Consider the following 17,360-nt stretch of genomic DNA (forward strand, 5'->3'; position numbering starts at 1 on the left):
CCCCAAGCCAAGGCAATGTCAGCAAAAGCCCTTATAAAGGACTGTGCCTCGCTCGCTCCAGGGAGAGCCGACAGCCCCATCAAAGGATGATGGTCCCACTCCTGGGCGCACTGTTCCTGGTGCTGGTGCTCCTCTCCTTCTGGAGACTGGCAAAGGCGAAAGCAGAGTCCAGGCCCAAGTACCCTAGGAGCCTGCCCTCCCTGCCCATCATAGGGAGCCTGCTGCATCTGGGCGGTAACCCCCAGCTCCACCTCCTCTTCCACAGCCTGCAGAAGAAATACGGCAGCCTCTACTCCCTGAAGATGGGCTCCCACTACATGGTGGTGGTGAACCACTACCTGCATGCCAAGGAGGTGCTGCTGAAAAAGGGAAAGACCTTTGCCGGCCGGCCCCATGCCGTAAGTAACCCATGCGGCGCTGTCCCTCTAGCTGCCTGGGAGAGAAGGCAGCAAAGCCTAGTGCGTAGAGCACAGGGGTGGGACACCTGGGTTCTCTTCCCAGCCGGCTGGGGGTCCTTGGGCAAGGGACTTCCCCACTCTGTGCCTCAGTTTCCCCATCTCTAAAAGCAGGGGGATAATACCCCACCTTGTGGTGCTTTAAAATAGTTGAATGACAGGTGTTAAACACACTGGGGCAGTGGGTCAGACCCTTTCCACTATGGTGACCCCACATTTCCCCTCCTTCCCATCTAGTCAGAAAGAAGGGGAGGAGTGACTGTGAGACCCATCCATCCCCTGACTCCCCGACCTGTTCATAGCCCCCAGCTTATGATCCCACACAGGGGGGAAAACCATGCTCCTGTTAACCCTTGAGCTGCTGTGCAAGAACTAAAGCCTCTTTATTCATGTAGGCGGCACCCTCGGGATAAAAGTGGTTGGTTCTCAGGGTACCCAGGCTCGTGAGTCACCTGGTTACCCCCTGACCTCCAGAATACAGGAATCCTGCTTGTGTTTAGCTGGAGGCCTACTCCTAACACCACCAGCTAAGCACTCTCCTCCGGGCTAGGCCTCACTTAGCCTTGCAGGGTAACAACAGGTGCACCCCACTCCCCACATCCCTTTGAAGTGTTGCCCTGGGCTAGCCAGCCCCTGACACTTGCTACGCTCTGAAATCCCAGGCTTGCTATCCCCAAAGGCACAGTCTAGGCACCAGATGGTCAGATTCAGCCCCAAACCAGCGCTTGATTTAACACCACAGCCCAGACCTATATTTATAGTGAAAACACGACTAAGTTTGTTATCAGAGTTTAGAGCTTCAGGGGCTGGTGAGTGAGGAGCCCGGAAACAAAAGGATACCATGGTTTCCAGAGACTAAACAGACCTCACGGGTTCACCTCCTGCCTACAGCAGTTTCTCTCACCCCAAATTTTGACCAAGGCCGGTTGTGATCCAGTTTTCATGGGTATCAAAGCACTGCCTGTTTGCTTCCTAGGTGCAGGAGAAGGGGGTGTCCTCTTTGCCTTCTCTGTGCAACCCCAAAGTTTATTATCTGTCCTCAGAGGCAGTATCACGCCTCACTGCCGCCGTCGCTTGTTTTTTTCTGTGTGCTCCTCGCTGTTGTGTTTGTGTCTTTCTGTTGACTTGGAATGTCGACCTGCACCCATTGTGTTAGCTTCCTATGCTTTATTTACACGCTGAAAGAGAAACAGGGGAACAAACATCCTTTCTCTGACAGAAAACCTGGCTGGCCAACGCTGTCTTGGTACAGACGTTAAAACGTATTTCCAGTCTCTGTGCATAACGCCTCACGTAGTCTCTGCACATCCATGTCACAACGCCTCTGATGACCCCAGCTTTCCCTTTAGACCTCACCTGACATTCTTTGAACCAGGATAGACAGCCCAGAATCCGGCTATGTCTGAAACCCCTGGTCAGCTGGCACTGAGAGGGTCTATTGGGTCACAACAGGGTTACTTCAGTATGTGACAGTAATGACCCCACCGCGGCAGCATCTCTACTCACATCTGGCTCCTGAAGGCCACTCGGGGTTTTTGCCCTATGCTTCATTTATCCCCACAACATTAGAGTGACTCCGCTGACCCAGGCTGCAGGTCCAGGGACATGTATGTGTCCCAGAGGAACCCCCTGCCCTGGCCACATTCCCCTTCTGGTTTCAATGGGGGAGGGCACGTCATCTCTTGTCCCAAACTGTTGGGTGAGACTGGCATGCGCTGTTAAAGCGGGGCTGCGTTCCATCCCAGAGGTGGCTGCATTTCAGTGCTGGGTTAAGCTGCTCCGGTGCCTGCATAACATGCAAAGCTCTCGTAGATGCTCTGGGATGAAATGTGCTCTAGGGATGGTGTCACAGACTGTGTGTAGGGCTTTACACAGCCCCAAAGGGCCAAATTTACCATTGATCCAAGAGATGCCACTCTGCCAGCCCCAGAGATGTTGAACTTGCGTAGGGCCAGAAAATGTGGGGTGGGAGGAGGCGGGCTTGGTGGAGGTGAAAAGCTGCTCCCCCCAGCCCTAACCAAGCAGACTGGAACAGCAGCCAAGTGGGCAGGGCAGGAAGACATGCCAGCTGCTCCCACGCCACCACTCCATCAGCCCTGTAACTCCAGCCACAGACGGGACAAAGCTCAGGCACCAAAGCCCACAGACCTGCAGGCCAGAGGCCAGGCTGACTCATTTCCTCCCCCGTCGAATCCCAGCCATGCTGTTCCTTAAATATCCAGAGGGGGGCACCAATGCCCAAGACAAGACGCTCCTGCGTCCACACAGGTTACAGGCACTGTCCCATTGCTCACCCCGCAGCGCCCAGGACTTGGAGGCAGCCCGGTATGTCCCCCATGGCCATGCAGAACACTGGACCTTGGCTTAGTCCCTTGGGCCCGGCAGGAGCTAGGCACTGCACGGCTGATCCAGGTCAGCTCCAACGCCCGGGGGGCCAGGCCCGCAGGGAAGAAACCTGCCGGGATGGGCTAAAGCAGGGTGCAGACGTGGCAAGGTGACATAGCTGGCTCCCAGGCCAGGTTTTCCACTCCCGTCTCGCTGTCCTGCCAGCGGCAGAGGAGATTGCTATGTCCCTCTCTTTGCCCTCAGGTGACCACGGACATGCTGACCAGGGACGGCAAAGACATCGCCTTCGCCAGCTACAGCCTGCTCTGGAAATTCCAGCGCAAGCAGGTGCACACGGCACTCTCCATGTTCAGAAAAGGGACACTGGCCCTAGAGAAAATCAGTAAGTGCCACTCCCCTGCCTCTGCATCTGGGGATGCTAGCCAACAGTGGCAGAGGGGACAGACGGGCTACTGGGTAGGGTGCAGTGCTGGCAGATAGCAGAACTGGGTTATATTCCTTGCTCCACCACAGATTCCTTGGGCAAGTCACAGTGGTGTTCTGTGCCTCAGTTTCTCCCATCTGTTCATTGACCTACCCCATGTTTGACCTACCCCACGTCTATCCTGGGTGATCCCAGCCCCAGGTTCCCTGCACGCACGGTACCACTGGTACCTCTCAATCCCACTCTGCAGGCCCCGGGCTATCCCAGCCCCAGGCTCCAAGTCACAGTGGTGTTCTGCGCCTCAGTTTCTCCCATCTGTTCATTGACCTACTCCATGTTTGACCTACCCCACGTCTATCCTGGGTGATCCCAGCCCCAGGTTCCCTGCACTCACGGTACCACTGGTACCTCTCAATCCCACTCTGCAGGCCCCGGGCTATCCCAGCCCCAGGCTCCCCTGCACGCACGGTACCGCCGGTACCTCCCAATCCCACCCTGCAGGCCCTGGGCTCCCCCACACGCACGGTACCGCCTGTACCTCCCAATCCCGCCCTGCAGACCGTGGGCTATCCCAGCCCCTGGCTCCCCGCATGCACGGGATCGCTGGTACCTCCCACTCCTACCCTGCAGGCCCTGGGCTATCCCAGCCCTTAGCTCCCCGCATGCACGGGATCGCTGGTACCTCCCAATCCCACCCTGCAGGCCCTGGGCTATCCCAGCCCCAGGCTCCCCTGCATGCACGGTACCGCCGGTACCTCCCAATCCCGCCCTGCAGACCCCGGGCTATCCTGGCCCCGGGCTCTGCATATCACAGCTCTGCTGCCGTGCCTTAATCACGATGAGAGCCCTGTGAAAAGCATGATTTCATGGCCTGCACGGAAATCGCAGGATTAGGCCCGTCCTGTGACTTTTCCAACAGCAGGGCGGAGGAAGTGCTGGGTGAGGCTCGTACCACGGCAGCAGTTCGGCAGCCGAGGCCCATAGCTAGTGGCACTGCTGCTTGGAAAACGAGCTACGAGCACAGCGAGCGTGAGATCAGCCCACACGGATTCCTGGCACTGCCTCCTTCCAGTCTGGGGAGGACGTGGTGGCAGTGCTTATCCCAGGAAAATCGATACTTTACCCCTGACGGGAATTTTTACCAAATCAGCCACGAGTTTTACTGGGCCTGACTCAGGAGCTGGGACACGTTGCTTTTACAGTCTCATCTTCCTTGCCTCCCCCACAACCCACAGGCAGCAATTGCATCATCAGCCCAGACCTCATCTCGTTACCTGCCCCCTGCTCTTCCGGTCAGAGGCTTCCCCACAGCACTGCCAATACCCCTCGACCCCGACCCACAGCCCCCTGCTATTCTGGTCACGGGCTCCCCCACAGCACTGCCAATACCCCTCAACCCCGACCCACAGCCCCCTGCTATTCCGGTCACGGGCTCCCCCACAGCGGTGCCAATACCCCTTGACCCCAACCCACAGCCCCCTGCTATTCCGGTCACGGGCTCCCCCACAGCGGTGCCAATACCCCTCGACCCCGACCCACAGCCCCCTGCTATTCCAGTCACGGGCTCCCCCACAGCGGTGCCAATACCCCTCTATCCTGACCCACAGCCCCCTGCTATTCCAGTCATGGGCTCCCCCACAGCGCTGCCAATACCCTGCAATCCTGACCCACAGCCCCCTGCTATTCCGGTCACGGGCTCCCCCACAGCGGTGCCAATACCCCTCTATCCTGACCCGCAGTCCCCTGCTATTCCGGTCATGGGCTCCCCTACAGCGCTGCCAATACCCCGCAATCCTGACCCACAGCCCCCTGCTATTCCGGTCACGGGCTCCCCCACAGCGCTGCCAATACTCCACAATCCTGACCCACAGCCTCCTGCTATTCCAGGCCTGTACACGATATACCCCCTAGCTCCCAAGTCCAGTTTCAGCTACCCTCACCCCAGTTGTGCTGACACCCCCGAGGCTCAATCAACTGTTCCCGCTTGCTAGACTCTGGTGCTCATCAGATGCGCCACCATCTCTCTTCTGCCTTCTAGTCTGCCGGGAAGCTGCCTCCCTGTGTGAGACTCTCAGCACTTCACAGGACCCCCTCCTGGACACAGCCCTGGAGTTCAACCGAGCCATCACCAATGTGATGTGCTCTCTGTGCTTCAGCTTCTGCTACAGGCGAGGGGACCCCGAGTTCGAGGCCATGCTGCAGTATAGTCAAGGCATCGTGGACACAGTGGCCCAAGAGAGCCTGGTGGACATCTTCCCCTGGCTGCAGGTGAGAGCTGGAGGCGATGGTGGAAGAGGGGCTCTTAGACCAGCTCTGATTTGCCCCTCCTCGGTTTTCACTGGCCAGAGTGGGCTGGCTGACTCGCCTAGTAGCCCACAGAACCTCTTTCTGGCTGGAGCGGCACCAGGCACAAATTCACTGCAGTCAGTGGGTGACTATAAAATCGTTGCTACATTCACCGGGAGGTCGGGAAAGCGATGTCCAGCTGCCAGTTGACAACCTTGGTACATTGGTGGATTTGCACAAAACGCAGAGCACAGAAAACACCAGCACTTCCCAGAAGCACCAGGAGAAGGTTGTCATCTTGCTCCCTGAAGGACAGTCCCCGGCTCGCTGCCGCGGCACCATTCTGGCTCTCGGACGCCGCTGGACATTTGCGGTTGTTGTTACCTACCCCAGCCATTCAGAAGAAGTGGGTGACTTTAGCCCACAGCGTTTTGCTGCCCAAACAAGGCACCTGACACTAAGGGTCCTACGGACCTTGGTGGGCCACCTGCCCTCCCCCCTCCAGCTGCACCTGCTGGGAGACCCAGGGCTCTGGAAGAAAACGGCTAGTTTGGGAACCAGGGGGGACTTGCTCTGGCTTGGGATGCACACCTGCCTCAGCCGTCGCAGGGCATGTCAGCGCTCCTAGGGAGCACGTGGGGCCAGGCTGAGATGAAGGGGAGCCAATGGGTGTCACCACTGGTTTTTCCTCCTGCAGGTTTTTCCCAACAAGGACCTGGCGTTGCTGAAGAGGTGCGTGGAGGTCAGAGACCAGCTGCTGCAGAAGCAGTTCAAGAAACACAAGGTAGGTGGCTCTGCGTGGCTGCTCACAGGCTGCACAGACCCAGGGCTGGGCCTGGGTCCCAGCCTCCGGGGGGGGGGAGGTGTGTTGCTACAATCTGCACCCCACGTTTCCAAATCATCAAGGCCCTGCCAGGCCCCAGTGGGGAAGCAGCAGGGACCAGTGGGGATCTGCACCCCCCATTGCTGATCTGTCCCCAGGCAGCAGGAGCCCCAGCTGACCAGCTACCTGCGTGACCCAGGGGATGGGAGCACACAGCACCTGCTGTGACTGGTGGGGCTGTATGAAGGGAGGGGTTTAGCCGTACCAGGGAACCATGCCCCCCACCCCATGTACAACCCTCACCTTACTCTAAGGAAAAGAAACTCTTCCCACACCCACAGTGCTTGGTGTACAGTGGGGAGGGGGCTACAGGATGGGATTGCCTGCCCCAGCACTGCTAGTGCCCCCCCCCCGGTCCTGAACTCCAGCACCTGCTGCTACCCCAGTCCTGGGCTCCCCATGCTCAGCTCTGCCACCGCACCCCACTCTGGAGTGGGTAGGATAGAAACGTCCCACAGCAGCACAGATCTAGATCCAATTCCCAGCTCTGCTGCTGACCCACTGTGTAACCTGAGCCAAGTCCCGCCCCCCCGCCTCAGTTTCCCATTTGTAACATGAGGCTAATGATACTTCCCAGCCACACTGAGAGGTCTTGTAAATAGGAGAGCTGGGTTCTGCCACTGGCCTGCTGAGTGACTGTGGGCAGGTCCTGTCCCTGCCCTGTGCCTCCGTTTCCCTATCTGTAAAATGGGGCTAATGGTACTGCCCCCTCCTTTGCAAAGTGCTGTGATACCTACTGGTGAGAGCAAGGTGTTATTATCCAGGGTTAGTATGTTCCCAGGCAGGATCAAACGTTGCCCTTGTCCCCAGCCCCCGCTGGGGGGGGGGAAGGACGTGCTGGGGAGGTGGGAGGTTTAGCCACAGGTCAGGGGCAAAGACACTGCTCCCATCCATCTTAAATGGCCATCTTCACCTGGCTTGGAGTGTTGGGCCCGTACCCCTCATCCACGCCAGTGGGGGTCTTTCTGGATGGGGAGGGGGCAACCGCCCCTTAGGCCAATCCGATCACCCCGGCGTATGAACTGACACTGAGAAGTAGCAGGGGGCCAGGAGGGACCCAGCTGCCCAGGTCCCCTAGCAGCCGCCCCTGACCCCTGCTGTCCTGCCCCCTTGCAGGAAGCGCTGGGCAGCGACTCAACCAACGACCTGATGGATGTGCTGCTGCGCGCCCAGCTCAACATGGAGAACAACAACAGCCGGCTGGCCCAGCCGCTGGAGCTGACGGACGACCACCTTCTCATGACCGTGGGCGACATCTTCGGGGCGGGCGTGGAGACCACCAGCACCACGCTCAAGTGGGCTGTGCTCTACTTGCTCCACTACCCAGAGGTGCACACCCCCCCCTGCCCACCCGGCCCTGCCGCCCCGCGCCCACCCCAAAGCGCAGAGGCCGCTGGAGAAGAGCACCCAAGTGCCCCCTCCTCCAGGCCATTCCTTGCGTGGCCCCAGGGCTGGCTGTCGAACATGGAGGGCAGGATGAGCATGTGCCCAGTAGCCCGGTCCCCAGGCATTTCCTGTCTGTCCTAGACTAACAATCTCCTCTGGAGTAGCTAGCCCTTACCTAGCTTGGGCTGGGGTCCCCCTCAATGATCCCAGGGTCTCTGGAAACCCCACTCAGACCCTGGCGAGCATTTAACAGCGATCCTTCACTTCTGTCCTGCTTGGAGGGGCCAAACAAGCTGTTCTTGGTCAATACTGTGACAAAGCTGGGCCCTGCTGGGACCCATCGACTGGGGCTCTGCTGCACACCAAGCTAGGGACAGAACTCAGACAGCTCCTACAGAGAATCTCCACTAGCTTTTGGCTTTACAGGGCCCGGGACACACAGTGAGGGGTCCTGATTCAGTTCACTAGGGGGCAGTAGTATATGTACCCTACCCAGATCATTTAGTAGCTGGATCAAAGTGACGTGCTTTGCCATAGGGAGACCCGTAGCCTAACACTGGCCCGGCTGGACTGTGCCCCCAGGTGCAGAGGAAGATCCAGGAGGAACTGGATCAGAAGATCGGCTTTGAGAGACACCCCCAGCTTAGCGACAGACAGCAGCTACCCTACCTGGAGGCCACTATCAGTGAGGTCCTGCGCATCCGGCCTGTCTCCCCTCTGCTGATCCCACATGTGGCCCTTACGGAGGCCAGGTGAGACTTCTCTGGGCACATCCCAGCTCATGGCCCCACTCTATCCCTCCTTTGACACGGGGAGGAGGTGATGGCTGAGCGAGGCACTGAATTATTTCCTCTCCCCCCACGCTGCAGCATCGGGGAATACACCATCCCAAAGGGAGCCCAGGTCATCATCAACCTCTGGTCCCTTCACCATGACGAGAAGGAATGGGACAAACCAGGGGAATTTAACCCAGGTGGGTCCTTTTCTCCACCCTTCCTGGCTGAAGCTTTGGGTTTAGCATTAGCACCCGCCCGTCTCTGCCCTCAGGCCAATGGGGTCATTGCTGAGCCAGGCTGGGTTGAGAGGGAAGTGCCAGACTTTGTCTTTCTGTTACCACCGAGCAAAGCCGGGAGCTGGCTGCAGCCCAGATCACTGGTGGGGAGAGCTGCGGCCAGGGGCTCATTCAAGCTTGTGGGGGATCCCTGGGCTAGGAGGTGCTGCCCTCCCTCGAGTCCCCAGGCCACAGTCCCCGTTCTCCCAGGCGGAGGACAGCGCGGGGCTGTATGGAGCCTAGCGACGCTGCTCCTCAAGCATCCAGCAGGGGGTGCTGCTAAGAAATGGGACCTGCTTCCCTCTGTTTGGGCAGCGCTGGGCCCACAGGTGACCAGCTGCATTGGAGCCTCCTGCGTTCAAGCACCAGGTTGGCCCACCTTGCATTAACCTTACGCACTCTGGGCTGCGCCAGGCTGGAGCTTCTTCCCGGGAGGCGAGGGCTGCCAGGATCCGCGGGCACACAGGGGCCGGTGATAAATCGGAGAGGCTCCAAGTGCAGAGGCAGTGTCTCGCGCCTTCGAATGGAGCAAGGGACTCAGGACAGACCCAATTGTGTGAGGCGGGGGTATGTGCAGGAGGGTGCAGAGCTCACGCCATCAAGTAGCTGCTATGAATCGGGCCTCGGCACCACGGCACAGCCCTTTGGAGGGACGTGTGAAATGAGTTTGGCAGGTCTCTGCCCTTATGAGACACACCAAGCGCACAGTGTGGCTGGCTGGGATACGCCCTACACCTCTCCCTCTGGGCTGGGGCCGGGGGGGGAAAGCCAGCACTTCCACGGCCTGCGCCAGCTTCAGCCCAGAGCCCCCGCTTCCCCACACAAGTGGGGGGTCTCCCGGGCTGGTTGCCCAGCAGGTGAACACGAAGGAAGCGGAGAGGGCTGCCTCAGTCCTGCTGTAGAACAGCTCCGCCCCCCAACCACAGTCCTGGGGCCCCGCACATAAGGAACCGTCTCGCCAACGATGCCGTCCCACTCTTTAACGAGGCTGCTGCACCCCCTGCAGGTCGCTTCCTGGACGAGCGGGGCAATCGGCTCTACTCCCCCTCACCCAGTTACCTGCCCTTCGGAGCTGGGATCCGGGTGTGCCTAGGAGAAGGCCTGGCTAAGATGGAGCTCTTCCTCTTCCTGGCCTGGATCCTGCAGCGGTTCACCCTGGAGGCCCTGCCGGGCCAGCCGCTGCCTGCGCTGGAGGGCAAGTTCGGCGTGGTGCTCCAAGTGCAGCCATTCAAGGTCAAGGCCAGACTGCGGGCGGCCTGGCGGGATGGCGTGTAGAGCTGCCCGCACCATGGACCCAGCCAGCCGCTCCAGGGACACGGTGTGGGAGGCGGCTGCACAGGGCAGGGCTCTGTCCAACTCCAAGGATGGTTCTGTCTCCTGGACGGGTGAAAGGAGCATTGGTTGGATCGTTATTGGGCAGGGATGAGCCTAGTGGGTCAGTGCTCCAGGGGAAACCGCTGCTGGTGCCAGGGTGTCTGAGCCCCTGTGATGCCAGTCAAAGGCTGTGCCCTGGCTGCATGGACCAGGATATAGTGTGCTGCTGCCCCCTCATTGCTCTGCCATGGCCGCAGGGAGGTTCAGGGGCCAGGCAGGGTGCAGAGGGAGTGAGTTGGTGGAGGGGCTTAGGGGACCAGCAGAGGCAGGTTTCCTGTTCCACAGGAGCAGATGGGGAAAAAACCCATAAAGGGGCCTCAGCTGTCAGGAGCCCAGCTCACTCCTCGGGGGGCTAACAGTTCCACTCTGAGTTCACGCCCAGCCTTAATCCAGAATAAGATTCATGTGTAGACAAGCCCTTGGACAGACAGTAGCGTAATTCACAGGTGTATACTACTGGAAATCGTTGATCTGCATATTACATCCTCTCTGCCTGATGTGCAGAGGATGGAGGTCTGTTACAGCTCCCAGCCCCCAGAGGAAGTCACTGGTTCAATCCCAGCCAGGGCTTTGTCAAGCCTGTCCTTAAAAACCTCTAAGGAAGTAGATTCCACCACCTCCCTAGATAACCCATTCTAGTGCTTCACCATCCTCCTAGAAAAAGTTTTTCCTAATCTGCAACCTAAACCTCCTGCTGCAACTTGAGACCATTGCTCCTTGTTCTGTCATCTGCTACCGCTGAGAACCGTCTAGATCCATCCTCTTTAGAACCCCCTTTCATGTAGTTGAAAGCAGCTATCAAATCCCCCCTCATTCTTCTCTTCTGCAGACTAAACAAGCCCAGTTCCCTCAGCCTCTCCAATGCCGAATAGAGGAGAATGAGCATGTCCCTCGATCTCCTGGCAATGCTCCCACTTATACAGCCCAAATGCCATTAGCCTTCTTGGCAACAAGGGCACACTGTTGACTCATATCCAGCTTCTCGTCCACTGTAACCCCTAGGTCCTTTTCTGCAGAACTGCTGCCCAGCCATTCGGTCCCTAGTCTGTAGCAGTGCATGGGATTCTTCCATCCTAAGTGCAGGACTCTGCACTTGTCCTTGTTAAATCTCATCAGGTTTCTTTTGGCCCAATCCTCCAATTTGTCTAGGTCCCTCTGTATCCTATCCCTACCCTCCAGTATATCTACCACTCCTCCCAGTTTAGTGTTATCTGCAAACTTGCTGAGAGTGCAGTCCATGCCACCCACCAGATCATTAATGAAGATATTGAACAAAACCAGCCCCAGGACCGACCCTTGGGGCACTCCACTTGATACCGACTGCCAGCTAGACATGGAGCCATTTCACTAGCCACAGCTGCTTCAGAGCGATTGCACTGATGGCACAAGGCCTGAATGCATCCCTTAGCTAGTGAGAGACAACGGCATTCCCAAGCAGGCCTTTGAGACAAATTTCATCCCAAATGCCCCTGCCTTCTCTGAGCTGGGCCGCCCCAAAGGATCAGGACTCTGGAATCTCGAGAGCAGCAATTGTCACCGGTGCAGGGTGAGGGCAGCCTGGGGACAGCTCCCTTTTTCTCTTGTCATCTAATGGAAACATGAGCGCAGCTGCTGCTGAGGTGTTTTGGAAAGCTGATGTGGGCAGCTGTGACCCTGGGGAGTGGGTCGGTTGAGCTAGAGAAGCGTCAATGTCCTGGAACAAGGCACTGGGGTGGCCTCGTCTGGAATACTGGGGGCAACGCCAGAAAGATGAATTCAGAGTGCAGCAGTGCAGGAAAGGGCTCCGAGGACGGTTAGGGGACCAGAGAGCCTGTCTTATAAGAGGGGACGAAAAGAGCCTAGGAAAACGAAGGTTGAGCAGGGCTCTGGCAGCTCGCTATAAATACAGCAGGGGAGGGGGGTAAACACCAGGGAGGGAGAAGAGCTCGTGCCACTAGCGGGCAGGAACAAACGAGGATAAAGTAGCCATGAACAAATTCAGACTGGAAATTCATGGAAGGTTTCTACCCATGAATGGGGGAGGGTCTGGAGCAGCCTTCCCCCAGGGAACAACCCCCTTAGCCAGCTTCCAGTGTATGTGCTGGGGTTAGCTAGCAGGAGACTGGACCTGCTGACCTAGGAGCTTGTCCCAGGCTGCATCTGTCACAGCTAACATCATGTGGCTCTTCCAAAGAGCCCTCAGACCCCTCTCGCTCACTCCAATGGCACTGTAGTAACTGAGGGTATGGCTACACTAGGAATTAAGTGTGAGTGTGGTCGGATCGGCAGCGCTGGGAGAGAGCTCTCCCAGCGCTGCACGTAAACCACATCCTCTACGGGTGTAGCTTGCAGCCCTGGGAGCCGCGCTCCCAGCGCTGCTGCCCTGATTACACTGAGGCTTTACAGCACTGTATCTTGCAGCGCTCAGGGGGGTGTTTTTTCACACCCCTGAGCGCGAAAGTTGCAGTGCTGTAAAGTGCCAGTGTAGCCATACCCTGAGTGCCTCACAATCCTCCATGAGTTTGTTCTCACAGTCACTATTATCCTCATTTTACAGATGGGAAAACCAAGGCACCGGGAGACTGAGGCAGAGCAGAGCATTTAATCCACTTCTCCTGAGTCCCAGGCTGGGGCTCTAACCAGTAGGCCAGCCTTCCTCTTTCCTACAGCTTGTGCTCCTGTCTGCTTGCGACCATAAAAGGTTGACAAAAATAGCTCTGCTGTGCCAAGCAAGTTCCAACATGGGTAACTGCATTCTGTCTCTCCGTTTGCCTTGCTGTCCTAATTAGCCATGTCAGGTTGCCGTGAGCCGGTAAACACCCACCATGTTCCACCCAGAGGGCGGTGCTTTCAGTTCTAGGAGCATGACTTTGGTCCACATTGTTTATATCACAGTCGCACCCAGCAGCGATCAGGGCTTCGTTGAGCTACAGACAATCTGTGACATTCTTGCACTGGCAGCATTAGCCCCAATTTACATATGGGTAACTACGGCACTGGGAGGTTAAGTGACTTGCCCCAAGAGCCCACTGGAAGTGTGTGGCAGAGCTGGGAATCAAAACCATCTCCGCCCAGGTAGCCACGAGCCCATCCTTGCCCCCTGTAAAGTGTTGCTATATAAATAAATGGTATTATCACCTATCTGCTAGTGCCTTTTAACATTTACCCTGCAGCGAGCTGGCATTTTCACTAGCTATGGTTTTATGATCCACAGCTATTCAGCAATCTGGCTGGATTACAGCATGTCCTCAGTGATCGGGATAACCTTTTACTAGAGTAAAGAGTCTGTGTTTGCTCTCGTTGTAAAAAACAGACGGTACAAGAGGGAACCATGCAATTAGATTCCCTCCCCACCCCCATTACTTGAGCTCTTAATATTTAACTAAATAGCAACAAAGCAACAACTTAGAACTAGAAAAAAAACCCGAAAACCCCAGAAGCAGCAGAGGGAGCATAGGAAGAAATGAGCTCTTCCCCTGTATTCAAAAACAGGAGCTGGTATGAAACAAACAACAAACCCACACAGATTTTGCCCCCTCCCCCGACTCCCATATGACTTTTGGGATACTGACACAATGTTACCCCAATGAAACCAAAATGATTTTTTTAGTGTTGGAAAAAGGGGAACGTTCACTTTAAAAAAATAAAATCAAATCTTGTTTTAAGTTTTATTTAATTTGTCTGCTTAAAAAAGGTCTGGAACAATTTCTGTTGACGATGAGATTTTTATAACACACACACACACACACACACACACACACACACACACACACACACACACACACACACACACACACATATATGTCTCTGCCCATCAGGTAACTTGGATAAGTGACTCTTGCTGCTCTGTACCTCAGTTTCCCAATCTGTGACATGGCGTTAATGATACTGAACTCCTTGGTGAAGCCCTTTAAGATTTGCAAAGCGCTGTATAATAACTAGGGATTATTATTGTTAACCTGGCAAGATGCCCTTCTAAGGACATCTTTTCTGTATCAGAAGTGGCCAGGGTTGTCAAAGTCACCACAGTCTATGAATCAGATCCTGCACAGCGCTTCACATGAGCAGGATCTGTGCATCTGCATGGGACTCACTGCAGGAGAGGGGCTGGTGGGAACTGCAGTGTTCAGTGCCTCTGAAAAACCAGGCCCTCACTTCCTTTGCTTCCTAGAATCCCTGTGTGTCTTCTGTGTCCTCCTCAACAGTCCTGTCCCTCAGGAGTGGTAAAAGGGAGTGAAACCAGGAACGCAGCATTTTCAAACTTGATCTCTGGCCCATGTGGCAATGGGATTTACCCAAGGCATTCGCTAGATGGCGCCATATTCATATGTTGCTTGGAAAAGAGAGGTCTATAAAATCATGACTAGTGTGGAGGAAGTAAATCAGGAAGTGTTATTTACTCCTTCCCATAACACAAGTACTAGGGGCCACCAAATGAAATTAATAGGCAGCAGCTTTAAAACAAACCCAAGGAAGTATTTCTTCACACGACGCACAGTCAACCTGTGGAACTCCTTGCCAGAGGATGTTGTGAAGGCCAAGACCATAATAGGGTTCAAAAATGAACTAGATCAGTTCATGGAGGTTAGGTCCATCAATGGCTATTAGCCAGGATGAGCAGGGATGGTGTCCCTAGCCTCTGTTTGCCAGAAGCTGGGAATGGGCTACAAGGGATGGATCACGTGATGATTCCCTGTTCTGTTCATTCCCTCTGGGGCACCTGGCACTGGCCACTGGTGGTAGACAGGATACTGGGCTAGGTGGACCTTTGGTCTAACCCAGTCTGGCCCATTTTTATGTTCTTCATTTTTGTTGGGAAACCCGCTCAAAAATAGGCTATTCGGCGCTGCAGCTTTGCCACAGTCCTAAACAGAAAAGTTCAATCCAGCTCTGGAACTAAGTGCTAAGTAACCCAAAGCTCTGTGCTATTTGGATTTAGGATCTCTGGCTTCAGTACTGAATACAATCGATCCTGCAAACCTAGTTTTTTTGGTAATAATTTCCAGCACTTTGGGAGGGAAGGGAATCTCAAAGAAACCTTTAGCTGTAAGGCGTTACCCCAAAAATCCAACCCATCATCAGAAACACCTGGGAAAGTTAATGAGCTGGCTAGTGAGTCTGGGACACCATTGCCCTCCGTTGGATCAAATCAGAACTGTTCAACTATGAGTCACAGGTCCTATACTGCTAATGGAGATTCTCCTTCAGATCAAATGGCAGGAGCTCATGCTCTGGGGCAGAAGGGTCTGGGTTCCATCACCCTAGATTGTCAGTCGCCATGGAGTTCTGAATGGCCAACGGTGTGTGGCATAGCAACAGCAGAGTAGTTCCCGAATGGCCAGAGATTTGTTACAACACTACCTTAGTGCACGCAAAGCTTGTAAAGTAAATGGTGCTGCAGATACGGCCAAACAAGCTAAAGCGTCTAACCCTGCCCTCGGCTAGCTGCATGCCAGGCCTGCTGTGTTGCTGGGGAGAGATGTGCCCATTTCACCAAGGGCAGAATTTAGCATGTGGCCCTTCATCATGCAGCTGGGTGCAGTTTTGCTCTAAAGGAGGAAGAGCAAAATAGGGATCCAGGCGGCTCCTCTGCTTCCAGATGGCGTGAAAAGCAAGGATGTGCTGAATGGCGAGTACCCAGCTCACAGCAGAGGGACAGGAGGGAATAGGGGGAAGGGGACAATTTGTACATTTCTGGCACTTAGGTTTGTAAATGAATTCAAAAAAACAATATAAAACCCTTCTATTTTCCAAGCCTGCTAGATTTTATCTATGGCCTTATCTAATTTAGAAAGGGTTTGGATGGAGGGTGTGTGGGGATGGACGGAGGGTGTGTGGGGATGGATGGAGGTTCTCTGAATGGTTGTGTGCAGTTCCCCAAACAAAATCTGCTGTACTGGCAAAAGGTTTTTTTGTACCCATATAAATCCATCTACACTGGGCTTTTGCCAGCAGAGCCACGTCAGTTGAGAGGGGATTTTTTCCAAGTGCCTGGCATCACTAGCCGGCAGGTTGTGGAAGGGTGGACCAGTCCTGTCTCTGCAGGAGGAAAAGGGGGCATTTGAGGTCATTGCGATGACTCCGCTAAGAGGGCAACTATCATTCCCGTCAGCCCCATCCCCCGGTCCTATGTGGTAGGTAGATGACTCGTGCCACTCGACTGCGTCGCATGTCTCCTCTGCCCAGTGACACTCTCCCCTCCCCAAGCCACTGCGGTCTCCTGGCCACATGTTACCTGCAGGGATGGTGGTTGGGGGGAGTTTGTGCTCTCCCTGGCAGCCAGGTGGAGAACAGGATGGAGCCACTTCTGCCTGAGAGAACCTGACTGGGAGACCTCAGCAGCAGCCTGCTCCCTCCCTGGACTTGGCTGCCGGGGACAGGGGCAGAGGATGCCGGGGGGTGACGGTGATGACAGTGGTCCCTTCTAGCTGTACAATCTAAGACCCGCCTGGGGGGCAGATGCAGACACATCCCCACTCCCCGTGCCAAGTAGGGGAGTGGGCATCAAGCTCGGTGCAAAGAGCCTGCCCCAGGTAGGTGCCTGGCACCTGGGAAACCAGGCAAGCCAGGCGCAGCAGGGAAGCTAGATGTGAGCGGGGAGGGACACAGCCAGGGAACCATGGGGGACGCAGGGTGTGACTGTCAGATGATGCAGCCGGGAGCAGGCGGGTGCAGTACACATGGGGAAGCAGCAGAGGCAGGGCCGGGGCCAGCGCCGAGGGGCCCCTATGAGACACAGCACTTCCTGATCCTGGCCTGGAAGCCTGTAGCTCTTTGCTTTTAATGGAGGACTAGCCTAGAGAGGCACTAGGCCCAGAGAGCCCTGTCGACTGGACTGCTCCAGGGGTCCACATAAAACCCACTACCGCTCCCTTTGAACTGACACTCTGCACCTAGACTAGTGCCACCCCTTCCCGTTAGCCGTGCATCTGAGTGGTAGGGTAAGCACCACTGCCTCCCTTGCTGACAGGACTTGCCTCAGCTGTGGCACACCTGGCATGTTACTGGCCCTTCAGTGGTTGGGCAGCTCTGAAAGGGCTCCCCTCGTGGCCAGTTCCCAGGAGTTCACAAGCCAGGAGACAAGCCCCAATAATCACCAGGTTGACTTCAAAAAAAAAAATCATGTGGTTGAGCCTGTGGACATCGCAGTGGCAAGCTTTTCTCCATGACCACGAG

General features: G+C 55.9%; 1 protein-coding gene across 1 annotated transcript; it reads left to right on the forward strand.

The window, feature by feature from the left end:
- Positions 1-79: 79 nt before the first annotated feature.
- Positions 80-10,905, forward strand: CYP17A1 (cytochrome P450 family 17 subfamily A member 1). The gene is made up of 8 exons (XM_032766893.2): positions 80-398; positions 3,045-3,183; positions 5,264-5,493; positions 6,209-6,295; positions 7,511-7,723; positions 8,363-8,532; positions 8,650-8,753; positions 9,838-10,905. Exons 1-8 carry the CDS (start codon positions 87-89, stop codon positions 10,104-10,106), a joined length of 1,524 nt encoding a protein of 507 aa, XP_032622784.1. The 5' UTR covers positions 80-86; the 3' UTR covers positions 10,107-10,905.
- The last annotated feature ends 6,455 nt before the right edge of the window (positions 10,906-17,360 follow it).

This window comes from Chelonoidis abingdonii, chromosome 16 (genome assembly GCF_003597395.2).
Source record: "Chelonoidis abingdonii isolate Lonesome George chromosome 16, CheloAbing_2.0, whole genome shotgun sequence".
Lineage (NCBI taxonomy): Eukaryota > Metazoa > Chordata > Testudines > Testudinidae > Chelonoidis > Chelonoidis abingdonii.